This window comes from Thunnus albacares, chromosome 23 (genome assembly GCF_914725855.1).
Source record: "Thunnus albacares chromosome 23, fThuAlb1.1, whole genome shotgun sequence".
In the NCBI taxonomy this organism is placed as follows: domain Eukaryota; kingdom Metazoa; phylum Chordata; class Actinopteri; order Scombriformes; family Scombridae; genus Thunnus; species Thunnus albacares.
In genome coordinates this window covers 1,812,602-1,826,506 of record NC_058128.1, presented here as the reverse complement: position 1 = coordinate 1,826,506, position 13,905 = coordinate 1,812,602, and the positions used below count along the sequence as shown (strand labels likewise).

Below are 13,905 nucleotides of genomic sequence, written 5' to 3'. Positions count from 1 at the left end.
GATTACAGTAACTATATGAAAAAACATAATAATAACAGCAGCTTCAGTGTTTGATCCGTAGGTGTAACTTCAGATGGTCACAGTAGACATTTTGTGTCCGAAATATAAGTGCGTCATACCAAATTATCGAACGCGTTTTATGCTTGCGGGCCTCCGTAGCGCTCTGACTGTTGGCACTTGGCATCATACAGCCGGTGCAACGCAGCATTTCACCGTTAAAAACAGCCTGTTTGGATCAGAACAATGAGTCGGAGTTATAACGATGAGCTGCAGTACCTGGATAAGATCACCAGCAACTGCTGGAGGATTAAAAAAGGTTTTGTTCCCAACATGCAGGTGAGAATCCGGGAAAGTAGCCGTGAACGTGGCTAAAGCTAAATGTACAGCTGCAGCCGGCTAGCACATGTCGGCTAACCTACTTATATAAACTTTATATTGAATCTCTAAAAAAAAATATGACATTATAAGCTTAATGTAGTCACAAGAATCTACAGTATTAACCTCAAAGTGAACATAAACCTGCTGACGTAGCTCAGTGCTGCGTGGATTAATGGGTGGATCCCACTGATAAAAAGAAATGTAAAATATGTTAGTGCTTTACAGTATGTCTCTGCAGACATGTTAATATGAAATACGCATATTTATAAGGGAATTCAGCACAATGCTCTACTAGTGGTGCACAATACATTTACTCAAATATTGTGCTTAAGTACAATTTAGAGGTACTTGTACTTTACTTGAGTATTTCCATGTGATGCTACTTTCTACATTTCAGAGGGAAATATTGTACTTTCTACTCCACTACATTTATTTGACAGCTTTAGTTACTTTTCAGATGAAGATTTGACACAATGGATAATATAACAAGCTTTTAAAATACAACACATTGTTAAAGATGAAACCAGTGGTTTCCAACCTTTTTGTCTTTTGACGTCTTACAAAAAGCAGTGTGTAGTCGGGGTCACATTTCACATGTCTATGAGTTGTTAACAGCTCCACCAAATAGTGATTTTTCCCTCTAAACTTCTCACATGCTTTCATTTCAATAAATGTTCAAATGATCCAATATTTCAGCAAAAATCAAAGATTAGAGAAAAAGTCCAAAAACTGAAAACAGATTTGTGTATCAGAACTTTGTTTTTTCTTCTTTCCTCTCCCATTAATCATCTCACCACCCCTCAGATTTATCTGCTGACCCTTTGGAGGGGCCCCGACCCCTAGGTTGGGAACCACTGGACTAAACTAGCTAACTGTATATAAAGTAGTGTAAACTAGCTCCACCTCCAGCAGCTACAACAGTAACATGCTGCTCTAACACTGATGCTTCACTATTAATAATCTAATGATGTCATATATAATAATATATCAGTCAGAGGGACCAAACCACTACTTTTACTGCAATACTTTAACTACATCAAGCTCATAATACTTATGTACTTTTACTGCAATACTTTAACTACATCAAGCTCATAATACTTATGTACTTTTACTGTAGTGGGATTTTTCAGTACTTCTCCCACCTTGTTTTAACGTAAAATGTTTTTATAAGGATCCCTGAAATGTGGTTATTTATTTATTTATTTATTTAATTTCAGCTCAAGTGAGATTCATTAACCAGTTAACCAAGTTTAAAATATGTGCATTTTTAAAACCTTTTAGTCATGAATGAAAGAAGCAGATTTTCTCCAGAGCCAGAACAAACAAAGAAAAATCAGATAAATTATTGTTTATGTTGGCAAAAAAAACTGCAGGACAGAAATGTCAAAGATATGTTTGAGGTCATTTAGCACCTTGTCCTCCACAGAAAAACAAGACAAGTAAGAACAAGTAGATCAAAATGCACAGAGAACGGCAAGAAATCATAAAAACATTAAAACAATGAAAACATAAGTATGTAAGTAATAAATAATAATAAAAACAGTGTCTGTATCACAGTTTGTCCAGCAGGTATCCTGCTTAAAAAAATAAAAATGACACAGTAGATATGTTTAAAAATGTCACGGAAAAATAAGTGTTCATTAAATGACACTTGGAAACAGTTTACTGCTTATTAATAAATTGAGACTGGATATCTAAATGTTTGCTACTAGTGATAATACAATACATGCATTTCATAACAGGTGTGAAAATGACACTTTAAAGTTTATCTTTCCTTTTTAGGAATGAATGTTTTTCTACTGAACAAAAGCCAAAATTGTGAAATATTAAATGTTGTCTAAACGCAAGCAGCCGTACAAGAACTGTTTTGAAATAAAATACAGTTTAAAACTGGATTTAAATCTCAAACTGTTAAACAAGAATTCTGACTTTTGATGCCAATTTCAGTATTTTACAGTTTTTATGTCATATTTGTGCTTTTAATTGAAATGACATTTAATAACCAATGACCAAATATGTGTGTATGTATATATATATATATATATATATATATATATATATATATATATATATATTCAATCCTTATTGTATTTTACAATAAGGATTGAATAAAGTCATATTTACCTTTCTCTGTGTTTTTAAATATATTCTCCTTTTGGTTTTCACAACAGCTTTTTATCAGTTTAGAGAAGCGTTTCAAAGTCCGTCAGCCAAAAATGTTTCCTACAACCTGGTTTTATCAGGATGAAATGAAAAATGTCTTTATTGACAGTAATGACCATTATAATAATTGTTCATCATTCTAATTATTGTACATCCCTTATTTTGAAGTTGACATTTTCTACATAATCATATTTAAAGTGACATAAACAGCAGTTTTTGTTTTCCAGGTTGAAGGAATCTTCTACGTTAATGATTCACTGGAGAAACTGATGTTTGAGGAGCTTCGTAACGCCTGTCGAGGAGGAGGTCAGCTGCTGTTTAACCCGCTGTAATCATCTGCTTCCACCCTCTGTGGATTATTTATTTATTATTATTTTCTTTTTTTCTCAGGTATTGGTGGATTCCTGCCGGCCATGAAACAAATCGGGAACGTGGCGGCGCTGCCGGGGATCATACATGTGAGGAACATGATTAAACCCTCAGAGGGATTCAGCAGTGAACGTGTGTTGAAAGACTGAAGATGTGACAGGAAACATAAAGAAAAAGGAGATGAAAGCAGCAGATGTTTCCAGGCAAGTCGGTCATATCTCACTCTGTGTCTTGTTGCTCCTCAGAGGTCCATCGGGCTCCCAGACGTTCACTCCGGATATGGATTTGCTATCGGAAACATGGCGGCCTTTGACATGAACGACCCCGATGCTGTGGTGTCTCCAGGTATTTCAGTTATGATGATGTGATGTGTCCAATGAGGTAAAAGAAGGTTTGACATGGATTTATCCAGCCAGTGATGGTCAGTGAAGTAGAGCTGCAACAAACAATCATTTTCGTTAGTGATTAGTGGTCTATAAAATGTCAGAAAATGGTGAAAAATGTCAATAATTGTTTTCGTCAAATGTCTTGTTTTGTCCACAACTCAAAGATATTCAGTTTACTGTCATAGAGACTAAAAAAAAAACAGAAAATATTCACATTTAAGAAGCTGGAATCAGAGAATTTGAGTCTTTTTTTTTTTTTTTTTTTTTTAAATGACTCAAAATTATTAATTGACTAATTGTTGCAGCTTGACGGTTTAAGTGTGTTTTATTGTTTTGGAAATATTACAGCTGGACTCTCATACAGGCAGATGACTGTAACGTAAAGGGAAAGTTTTGGGAAAGCCTCTAATTTTATTTCTTGCTGTGAGTCAGATTGATTCTTCTTGTGTCTAAATATGAAGCTACAGCTAACATCTAGCTAGCTTAGCTTAGCATAAAGACTGGAAACAGCTAGCCTGGCTCTGTCCAAAGGTAACAAAATCCAACTTCCAGCACCTCTAAAGCTCACTGCTTAACTCTTTATATCTTGTTTGTTTGCCAAAGATTTTCAGCTCCTAAAATGACACTAACAGCAGTAAATCTCACTGAAAATTTAATCCATATGAATAACCGTTATAAACAACACTAATATATATATTAATATATATTTGTTCATTTCTCCTGCAGGTGGCGTTGGTTTTGACATAAACTGCGGCGTCCGTCTGCTGAGGACGAACCTGGATGAGCGCGACGTCCAGCCGGTGAAGGAGCAGCTGGCCCAGTCGCTGTTCGACCACATCCCGGTGGGAGTCGGATCCAAGGGAGTCATCCCGATGGGAGCCAAGTAAGAAGAGATCCTCACACACTGAAACTAAATGACACCAAACTGTCTCCACCTGTTTACCTTTCCACCTGTGTGTGTGTGTGTGTGTGTGTGTGTGTGTGTGTTCAGGGACCTGGAGGAGGCTCTGGAGATGGGGGTGGACTGGTCCCTGAGGGAGGGTTACGCCTGGGCGGAGGACAAGGAGCACTGTGAGGAGTACGGCAGGATGCTGCAGGCCGACCCCAACAAAGTGTCCTCCAAGGCCAAGAAGAGAGGCCTGCCTCAGGTATCCCAGCAGCCCATTTACACCAGAAGCTATATATATTGTCTCTGTCCAGTGGAAAAACATCTCCAAAATCTTGTGAATGTTTTTTTTATTTTTCCAGATAAACTTTTCTTTAACGTCTTAAACTAATCAAATAATTTAAAAACCTGTTGGATTATCTAGTCACAAAACAAATAATGTTTTGGATGCGTGGTTTTGACAAAAGACAGCAATGATATTGTTATATATTGTATATTTTTTCACATTAAAAGCCTCCCAGAAACAGAGAAATTTTGCTTTCCATTGACGGCAGCAATCGAAAAAACAGCAAAGTAGAAGAAATTAGAATTAATGGTGAAAAATAACATTTTGGTGAAAAAGTTGTGTGAATTTAATGTTGAACGAATTAGATTGAAAATCATATTTCTAAATACTCAAAAACTCAACACTTCCTGAAGATATTTCACATTAAAAGCCTCACAGACATAAAATAATGATTTACTATTGAGGTAGATGTTCACCTTGCCAGCAACAGAGTGATGTTGCAGCTGAAAAAACATCAAAGTAGAAGCGACCGGAGCGTTGTTGTTCAGGTGAAGACGGGACTCACAGACTTTATGTTGTGTTTGTGTTGAAGCTGGGGACTCTGGGAGCAGGAAACCACTACGCTGAGATCCAGGTGGTGGATGAGATCTACAACGACTACGCCGCCAAGAAGATGGGCATCGACCACAAAGGTCAGGTTTGTGTGATGATCCACAGCGGCAGCAGAGGACTCGGACACCAGGTCGCCACAGGTAGGCGCTCTGCTTCTTTTTTAACTGGTTAACACACCTGGAGTACAGGTTGTTCTGTCTTCACAAAGTCTGAAATGATCAAATTTAAGACTTTAAATATATTAAAATTCACGTTAGAGGTCTTATTTTTACACTTATCTAACAACAGATGTGTTTGTTCTGCAGCTAATGTCAACAAAGAGTTTATTCTAGAGAGGTGGGAGTTGTAAAATATGCATTTTATAAGAACATTTGTATTATTCTGAACTTTTCTCTGTGTTCCAACAAACTCTCTTAATGTGACAAACTTGTAGTGAATCTCAGGTTTTAACCTGATGAATGAATGTACCTGAGATTTCATCAACAGCAGTATCAAAAATGAGACTGATCTAATCCAAATACAACAGAATTTAATGTAATTATAAATTATTTAATAAAAGTTCCTCTATTTAACACTAATGCTGTTTTTATTCACTGATTATTTCCTGTCGCTGCTACTTTGTCGTTTTTTTGATCGCTGTTAAGCTGCAGTCAATAAAAACTCAACACTTCCTGAATATTTTTCACATTAAAAGCCTCCCAGCAACAGATAAATGTTTTTTTTCATTGACAGCAGTTTAATAGTGATCAAAAAAATAGCAAAATAAATGATTAATTTGTGAAAAAGAACATTATTTTGGTCGTTGACACCCTAAAATGTCCGTATAAGGCGACCTGTTCTGCTCCATTTGTGGACGAGTTTGAGAAGAATTTGAGGTTGCTGCTGTGACATCACAGGAAGTGTAAAGATGTTTTCTGTACATATGAGCATCTTATATGTTAATTGAAATAAACAGACATAGATGTAAACATCGTTTCCTGCCACCAATGTGGATGTAAACGCACTGATTGTTTGCAGACGCCCTGGTTGCCATGGAGAAGGCGATGAAGAGAGACAAGATCATAGTGAATGACCGCCAGCTGGCGTGCGCTCGCATCACATCTCAGGAGGGTCAGGACTACCTGAAGGGCATGGCGGCCGCAGGAAACTACGCCTGGGTCAACCGCTCATCCATGACCTTCCTCACCAGACAGGTACAGCCGGAGCCGCCATGGTTACATCTTTACAGCACAGCAACCCGTTTCTGTTGACGATAACCAATGTTTTTTTTTTTTTTTAGGCCTTCTCTAAAGTGTTCGGCACGACACCGGACGACCTGGACATGCACGTCATCTACGACGTCTCGCACAACATCGCCAAAGTGGAGGAGCACATGGTGGACGGGAAGCAGAAGACCCTGCTGATTCACCGCAAAGGCTCCACCAGAGCTTTCCCCCCGCACCACCCGCTCATCCCCGTCGATTACCAGGTCTTCACTGCTCACACCGTTTAACCAAGATTCAAACTTTGAAGGTGTTTTCACACTTGTGTAGTTCAGTCCTTCATAAATGCAGTGGAAGAATCTATCTAGTATTCAGATCCTTTACTGCAGTAAAAGTACAAATACAGAAAAAACACTTCATTACAAGTAAAAGTCCTGCATGAAAAATCCTTCTACAGTAAAAGTACATAAGTATTATGAGCTTGATGTAGTTAAAGTATTGCAGTAAAAGTACATAAGTATTATGAGATTGATGTAGTTAAAGTATTGCAGTAAAAGTACATAAGTATTATGAGCTTGATGTAGTTAAAGTATTGCAGTAAAAGTACATAAGTATTATGAGCTTGATGTAGTTAAAGTATTGCAGTAAAAGTAGTGGTTTGGTCCCTCTGACTGATATATTATTATATATGACATCATTAGATTATTAATAGTGAAGCATCAGTGTTAGAGCAGCATGTTACTGTTGTAGCTGCTGGAGGTGGAGCTAGTTTACACTACTTTATATACAGTTAGCTAGTTTAGTCCACTGGTTCCCAACCTAGGGGTCGGGCCCCTCCAAAGGGTCAGCAGATAAATCTGAGGGGTGGTGAGATGATTAATGGGAGAGGAAAGAAGAAAAAACAAAGTTCTGATACACAAATCTGTTTTCAGTTTTTGGACTTTTTCTCTAATCTTTGATTTTTGCTGAAATATTGGATCATTTGAACATTTATTGAAATGAAAGCATGTGAGAAGTTTAGAGGGAAAAATCACTATTTGGTGGAGCTGTTAACAACTCATAGACATGTGAAATGTGACCCCGACTACACACTGCTTTTTGTAAGACGTCAAAAGACAAAAAGGTTGGAAACCACTGGTTTCATCTTTAACAATGTGTTGTATTTTAAAAGCTTGTTATATTATCCATTGTGTCAAATCTTCATCTGAAAAGTAACTAAAGCTGTCAAATAAATGTAGTGGAGTAGAAAGTACAATATTTCCCTCTGAAATGTAGAAAGTAGCATCACATGGAAATACTCAAGTAAAGTACAAGTACCTCAAAACTGTACTTAAATACACATACTTGAGTAAATGTACTTTGGTTACGATTTGTTTAAGTAGACCTGAACACAGCAATCGTACAGAGACGGCGTATCTTGTCTTCCTGAGATTTGGGCAGAAACAAGCTTCTTCCTGTGTTTACGTTCTTCATCCCGTCCCAGACAAATCTGACCAATGAGAGGAGAGGACGTTCTACACCTGGCTTTTAGTGTCACATTTTAAAATGTACCAACTCATCCACTGATTCAGAGCAGAACAAACACACTAAAGGTTTGAAAACGTCCTCAAAGTGCTGCTTGAGGTTTGAACCGGGTCTTCTTCTTCTTCTTCTTCTTCTTCTTCTTCTTCTTCTTCTCCTTCTCCTTCTCCTTCTCCTTCTCCTTCTCCTTCTCCTTCTCCTCCTCCTCCTCCTCCTTCTTCTTGTCACAGCTCACAGGTCAGCCGGTGCTGATCGGAGGGACGATGGGAACCTGCAGCTACGTCCTCACAGGGACCGAACAAGGAATGACGGAAACATTTGGCACCACCTGTCACGGAGCGGTACGAGTCTTTATCATTTTTATCAGTCTGCAGGATTTATAACAAACACATCACCACTGTTAACAGATTGAAGAGCAGCTTAATACCTTGTTGTAGCTTCAACATGCCGCTTATCTTGTGGGAACAAAATAAAACCAAACTTTGCACACCACCATATCTAAACGGGGAGGAATCAGTTACAAAGTTTTATTTTCTCCTTTGATCTTTGAACGTACGTTTTATATTTTATGACAACTTCTCCTCGTGTCTTGTCGTTCAGGGTCGCGCTCTTTCTCGAGCGAAGTCCCGCAGGAACTTGGACTTCCAAGACGTCCTGGACAAACTGGCTGACATGGGCATCGCCATCAGAGTGGCTTCACCCAAACTGGTCATGGAGGAGGTGAGGAAGATGTTCTCAAATGATTTGAATATTTCATACGTTGTTTGGCTCATGGCGACAGTTTTGTTTGAGGTCTGAATAACTTTGTTCTTTACTTTGTGTGCTTGAATTTAACCGTAGATGATCATTTCTCTCTCTTCAGGCTCCTGAATCATACAAAAACGTGACAGACGTCGTCAACACGTGTCACGACGCTGGAATCAGTAAGAAGGCGATCAAATTGAGGCCAATCGCTGTGATTAAAGGCTGAAGCTGCATGACGCCATACAGACGGACAATTCATAAAAACACAGCAAACTGAAGACACTGCGACACACGAGACTGATGTGCAGGAGGCTCGAAAAGCAGAAGATATTTGCTGTTTTTTTGTTTTTTTTTGTTTGTTTGGTTTTGATGTGGAGTGAATTTAAGTTTGAGAGTGTGAAATTGAGAAAATGAAGAAATTTTATTTCTAACCCTGAAAATATTTTTTTTGTGTTGACGCCAAACCTGTGATCCAAATAAAGGAGATCACTTAACGCTGAATTTAAGGTAGTATTATCATTACAGTTTATTGTAAATGCTCCGGATAACGCAGCACAAACAAATATGCCTGTCCCTAATAAAGGTCGGGTACAAACCAACGAAGAGGTGGATTCACCTGTACTTTGTCATGTTCACTTCTCTTACTTTCTATTTTTAACACTAATACTGTTCTCAGTCTAGTTTCACTGTTAAGACGCCGTCAGTGAAACTAAACATTTCCTGCAGAGATGTATGTCTCAGATCAGGAGACTTAAAATTCCATGAGAAATAAGAAAAACTTGAAAAATACATCTCTCTGCTTCCTCTCTCGGTTTTTTTTTTTATTATATATAAATGGAAGTGACTGAAAATAGTGTCAATGAGACTAAACATTTCTAAACTCCATTAAAATGGAAAAATCAACTAAAACATTCTAATTTTTTTGAAAAATGCCACAAGTCTGTAAACATTAGAAAATCTTGAGTCTCTCTGGTTCTTTTTTTTTTTTGTCCAATGAAACACACACATTTCCTGCACAGATGTTTCACAGTAAGACTAGTAAGCTTTTAATGTGAAACATCTGCGCAGGAAATGTGGAGTTTCATTGGACAAAAGCTTCTAACCGAACAAAAAAAATGGCAAAGTAGAAGATGCTGAAAAATAATTAGTGAGTGAGAACAGTATTCATGTTTCTCTTTTTTTAACAGAAATACTATTTTCATGCACTAAATTATTAAAATCTGAACTACTTTGCTGTTTTTTTCCCCATAGTTTTAAGCTACTGTCAATGAAACTCACTATTTCAAATCTGTTCTTCCTTCCCTTCTTCTACAGTCTTAAGCCACTCTCAATATCCTTTTTTGGGGCAAAGAGTGGAGAATTTTTGTAGAACAGAAATGTTATGTGACTGAATCTTAACACTAAACGAAAAGCCAGCAAAGTAGACGTGACTAAAAATAGTTGGTTGGTGAAATATTGTTTTTATTCACTAATTATTTCACTGTTCTACTTTGGTTTCATTGACTATGATGATAAAAACAGCGCACGCTTCCTGCACAACTGTTCCCTTGTGTTAAAGGGGAGACGCAGTAAGTTGTAGCTTCAGCCTACATCTTTTCGGTTTGTGGAAAATCTTAATGCCATATTGTACCTTTTATTGTTGTTGCTGTTTACTTCCTTTCAGACTGACTTTTAATATGAAATATTTACAGGAAGTGTTACATTAACAGCTTAACAGTGATCAGAAAAACTGCAAAGTAGAAGATTGGAAATAACACGTAAATGAAAACTGTATTTCTGTTTTAAACAAAATGTTTTCAGCAAAGTGGTGAGATTATATGACTCATGATGACATGGACATTATTAATTTAAACAACAACCATGGAGGAAGGTCAGAAAGGCTTCTCGCCAAATCATGATCAAGTATACTTAAAAATAAAACAGGGGAAATAAAAAATAAAGGCCGGTCTGATATTACAGTTTTTCCTCGGCAGTTGAGTTAAAGGTGCAGTGTGTAGAATTTAATGGCATGTAGTGGAAAGGACTTGGCAGAAATGGAATATAAGTAGGTTTTAATTGGTGTATAATCACCTGAAAATAAGAGGCGTTGGAGGATTCTGTTGGTTGCGATCTACAACCTAAATCCTACACACTGCACCCTTAAATACAAACTTTCGATACTATTTGTATTTGTGAATTTACAGTAATATTTTTGCTGTTGCACCTTCATGCTGAATCACTTGTTCATACTTCTCGTATTTTCAGTTTTCTTAACATCTGCTCTTATACAAGTGTTTTCCCCCCTAAAATCTTTAACGAACTGCAAGACTGTATAAACTTTTCTCTGCTTGGCTGTTAATAAATGACGCAGAGTGAATGATACCTCTTGATTAGTAAACACTTTATTGGTTCTAACAGATGTTCTAACAGAAGGTTCATCACCATATCAAAAAATAAATCAAGATCTCAACACATTTCACCATCAATGAACAAATGAATTCATTTGGCAAGTATTTCTTAGATAAGAGCAAACCACCAATTCTCCCCTCGGTCTGCTGAAGATGACGAAGGAAAGAAAATAAAAAAAACAGGCTGAAACAACCTGAAAATTCGTCAATAAGCATCTTTAAGTGGTGATTTTGATCTGCCACATTTCTTTAAAGACAGCCAATTCTGTATTTTTGGGTTTACTGAAAACAAGCATTCAGTGGCAGCGTTGACTTCTAGTGTCGGTGTGAATACTATGACGGTACAATGAGGGATACAATCACGTTAGAATCACTTCAGGTGTAGGTGAGGGGATATCTATCATTCAGGTTGTACAGACTTGGTTTGTTGACGTTAATAACGTGAATTAAGTGCAGATCCTGTCAGAGCAAACTGTGTTTTAGCGTTGTAACAGATATGCATGTTTACAGAGTCATAACTGGCAAAACTGAAACACTGTCTATCTCGGCTCTGTCCAAAGGTTGTGGTTTTTACATTTCAGATTAAAAAAAACGAGATATGTGAAGTTAGCTTTAGAGGTGTTAGTAGGTGTATTTTTTAACTCTGGTGAGATCCAGGCTAGTCTTTTCCCACTCCTTCCAGTCTTTATGCTAAGCTAGGCTATCCCCATCCTGATTCCAGCTCTTTATTAAACAAAACGGAGACTGATATCCATCTGAACATCTCACTCTCAGAATGAATTAAGACTTTTTCCCAAAATGTGAAACCATTCCTTCAAAAACAGAAAGCACCTTAAAACACATAATCCTAGCTAGAAGCAGCTTTTAGCAACGTACCTTGTATTCCTGAGCTCAGGTATTTATTTTTCCACAAATAACAAAACAAAGTTTTAAAAGTCCAGTCTGAAAATTTGCAAGAAATCCTCTCATTTGTTGTCTTAATATTCATAGACGAGAAGATGGGTATCAGTTTTGTGTGCTTAGCATAACACAAAGACTGGAAGCAGAGAGAAACTGCTAGCCCATTAGAAGTGCAAAAAATACACCTTCCAACAACTCTAAAGTTGTCCATTTTACATACAGGTGTAGAAAGAGGAATGTAAAAATGAGACATTGTGGTTTTAGGAGCAGTTAGAAGTGGAGCTATTTGTCGACCAACAACTGCATGCTGTGATAAAAGTCAGGAAAATACACCTTCTTACAACCTATTAAACATTAAGTACAGAGATTTAGGTCCACGATATGTTTAGCTTAGCTTAATATGAGGACAGAAAGCAGGGGGAAAATGCTAGCTTGTGTAGCCCGTAGCTGGCTAGCATAATCACTAGGTTTCCATAGCTAGTTGATGTTGTGGTAGCTACAAACAGTTAGCATGTCCAACATTATGCTAGCTGTTTGTAACTAGCTGTTATGGTAGTTTGAAGCTAACTGCCATTGTATCAGGACGTGGTTAGCCTAGCTTAGCACAAAGACTGGATGCAGAGGGAAACTGCTAGCCTAACTCCTTAAAAAAATCCTTCCGACAACTTCAAGTTTGTCCGATTTACTTTTTATCTTAGTTTTTTGAACAGATGTAAAAAGGAAAGATTCTGGTTTTAGCTGGAGTTAGAAGTCACTTTTTAGCTTGGCTAGCAGTTTCCCCCTGCTTCCAGTCTTTGTGCTAAGCTAGGCTGAATACAGCCTTGATCAAACTCTGTACTGGGGACACAGATTTACCTGATATCCATCGGAAACATCGGATGACTAACAAGAATTTCTCTAAATTTTGAGACTATTTGCATAAATAGACTGATGATAGAGGTTTTGGTGCGATATTGTTAAATTAGCTAGTTAAGACTGAATTAGCGTACGTGGTAAAAAAAAAAATTTCAAGGATCAAAATAATGGCAGATTTTGATGTCAATTTAAATTGGTGCTGACTCATTGTAGAGGAGGCACACAGAACCAATTCAATCCTCACGTTTCAGTTTATGAAATGGTTTATTATTATTAATTAAAGGATGAGACTGGCGATTTTCTCTATTTTTCTTCTTGTCAACAAATCCCACAAAAAAACAAAGCCAACAACGAGCTTATACTATTAAAAGGGTATTATTTAAATGCAAATGTGAGTCCCATAAATTCACTATTTTCTCCTGCTTCAGTAACATTTGCTCAAAACTACAATGGCCTATGTTTCAGGGAATTATTGAGGCCTTTTTTAAATAAATGAAACTATATGTTTATGATCAGTTTTTAAGGTTAAGATAATATTGGCATCTTCAGTACGAACTGGCTTGGAGCTGAGAGCCACAGTGCGTAGGGAAGTCAGAAGCGAACTAACACGTTGGTTTTTGGACTTTTATGGGATGTGTTGACAAGAAACATATAGAACACCACCAGATTTAATCGTAAACTAGCTTTATTTATATGCCTGTATGAACACTTAACACTTTCAGGCACTTTTCTCTGGAGGTTTTCAAAAGGCAGCGTTTCAGGGAAAATGTATTGGAGCTACAGTAAGAAGTCAAATTACAAGGACTGCACTGAACATCACAAACTGATTTTAACAGAGGAAACAGAACATGAGGGGTGGTGGGGTGGTGGGGTGGGTGGGGGGGGTATTTCTGTGACCGACATGTACAGTTAAACAGCACAAACTGGGGAATCACAATATCCAAAGTTTTAAAGAACAGAAGCATCAGTACAGAGTCGACAGCAGTTTGAAAAGTGGATTCGCCTTTTTTACATCAGCAGAAATGTCGTTACAGTCAGTTGTCACAGTTGGATCTCATCGTCTCGCACTGATTGGTTTCGTTAGGACAGTTTTTAACTGTTTTACAGCTCCTTCACAGTATTGCTCGCGGTTAAGCGTTGCATAATCAATTTGTCGATCATCCTGAATTGTCACAAATATAAAATTCACCGAGCTGCTTTTGTACACGGGCAAATT

The 13,905-nt window shown here is 37.5% G+C and overlaps 1 protein-coding gene across 1 annotated transcript; it reads left to right on the top strand.

Moving 5' to 3' along the window:
* Positions 1-55: 55 nt before the first annotated feature.
* Positions 56-9,146, top strand: rtcb (RNA 2',3'-cyclic phosphate and 5'-OH ligase). The gene is made up of 12 exons (XM_044343129.1): positions 56-336; positions 2,769-2,847; positions 2,932-2,999; positions 3,156-3,255; positions 4,023-4,179; positions 4,288-4,444; positions 5,061-5,220; positions 6,098-6,273; positions 6,360-6,548; positions 8,034-8,144; positions 8,404-8,523; positions 8,666-9,146. Exons 1-12 carry the CDS (start codon positions 244-246, stop codon positions 8,771-8,773), a joined length of 1,518 nt encoding a protein of 505 aa, XP_044199064.1. The 5' UTR covers positions 56-243; the 3' UTR covers positions 8,774-9,146.
* Positions 9,147-13,905: the final 4,759 nt, after the last annotated feature.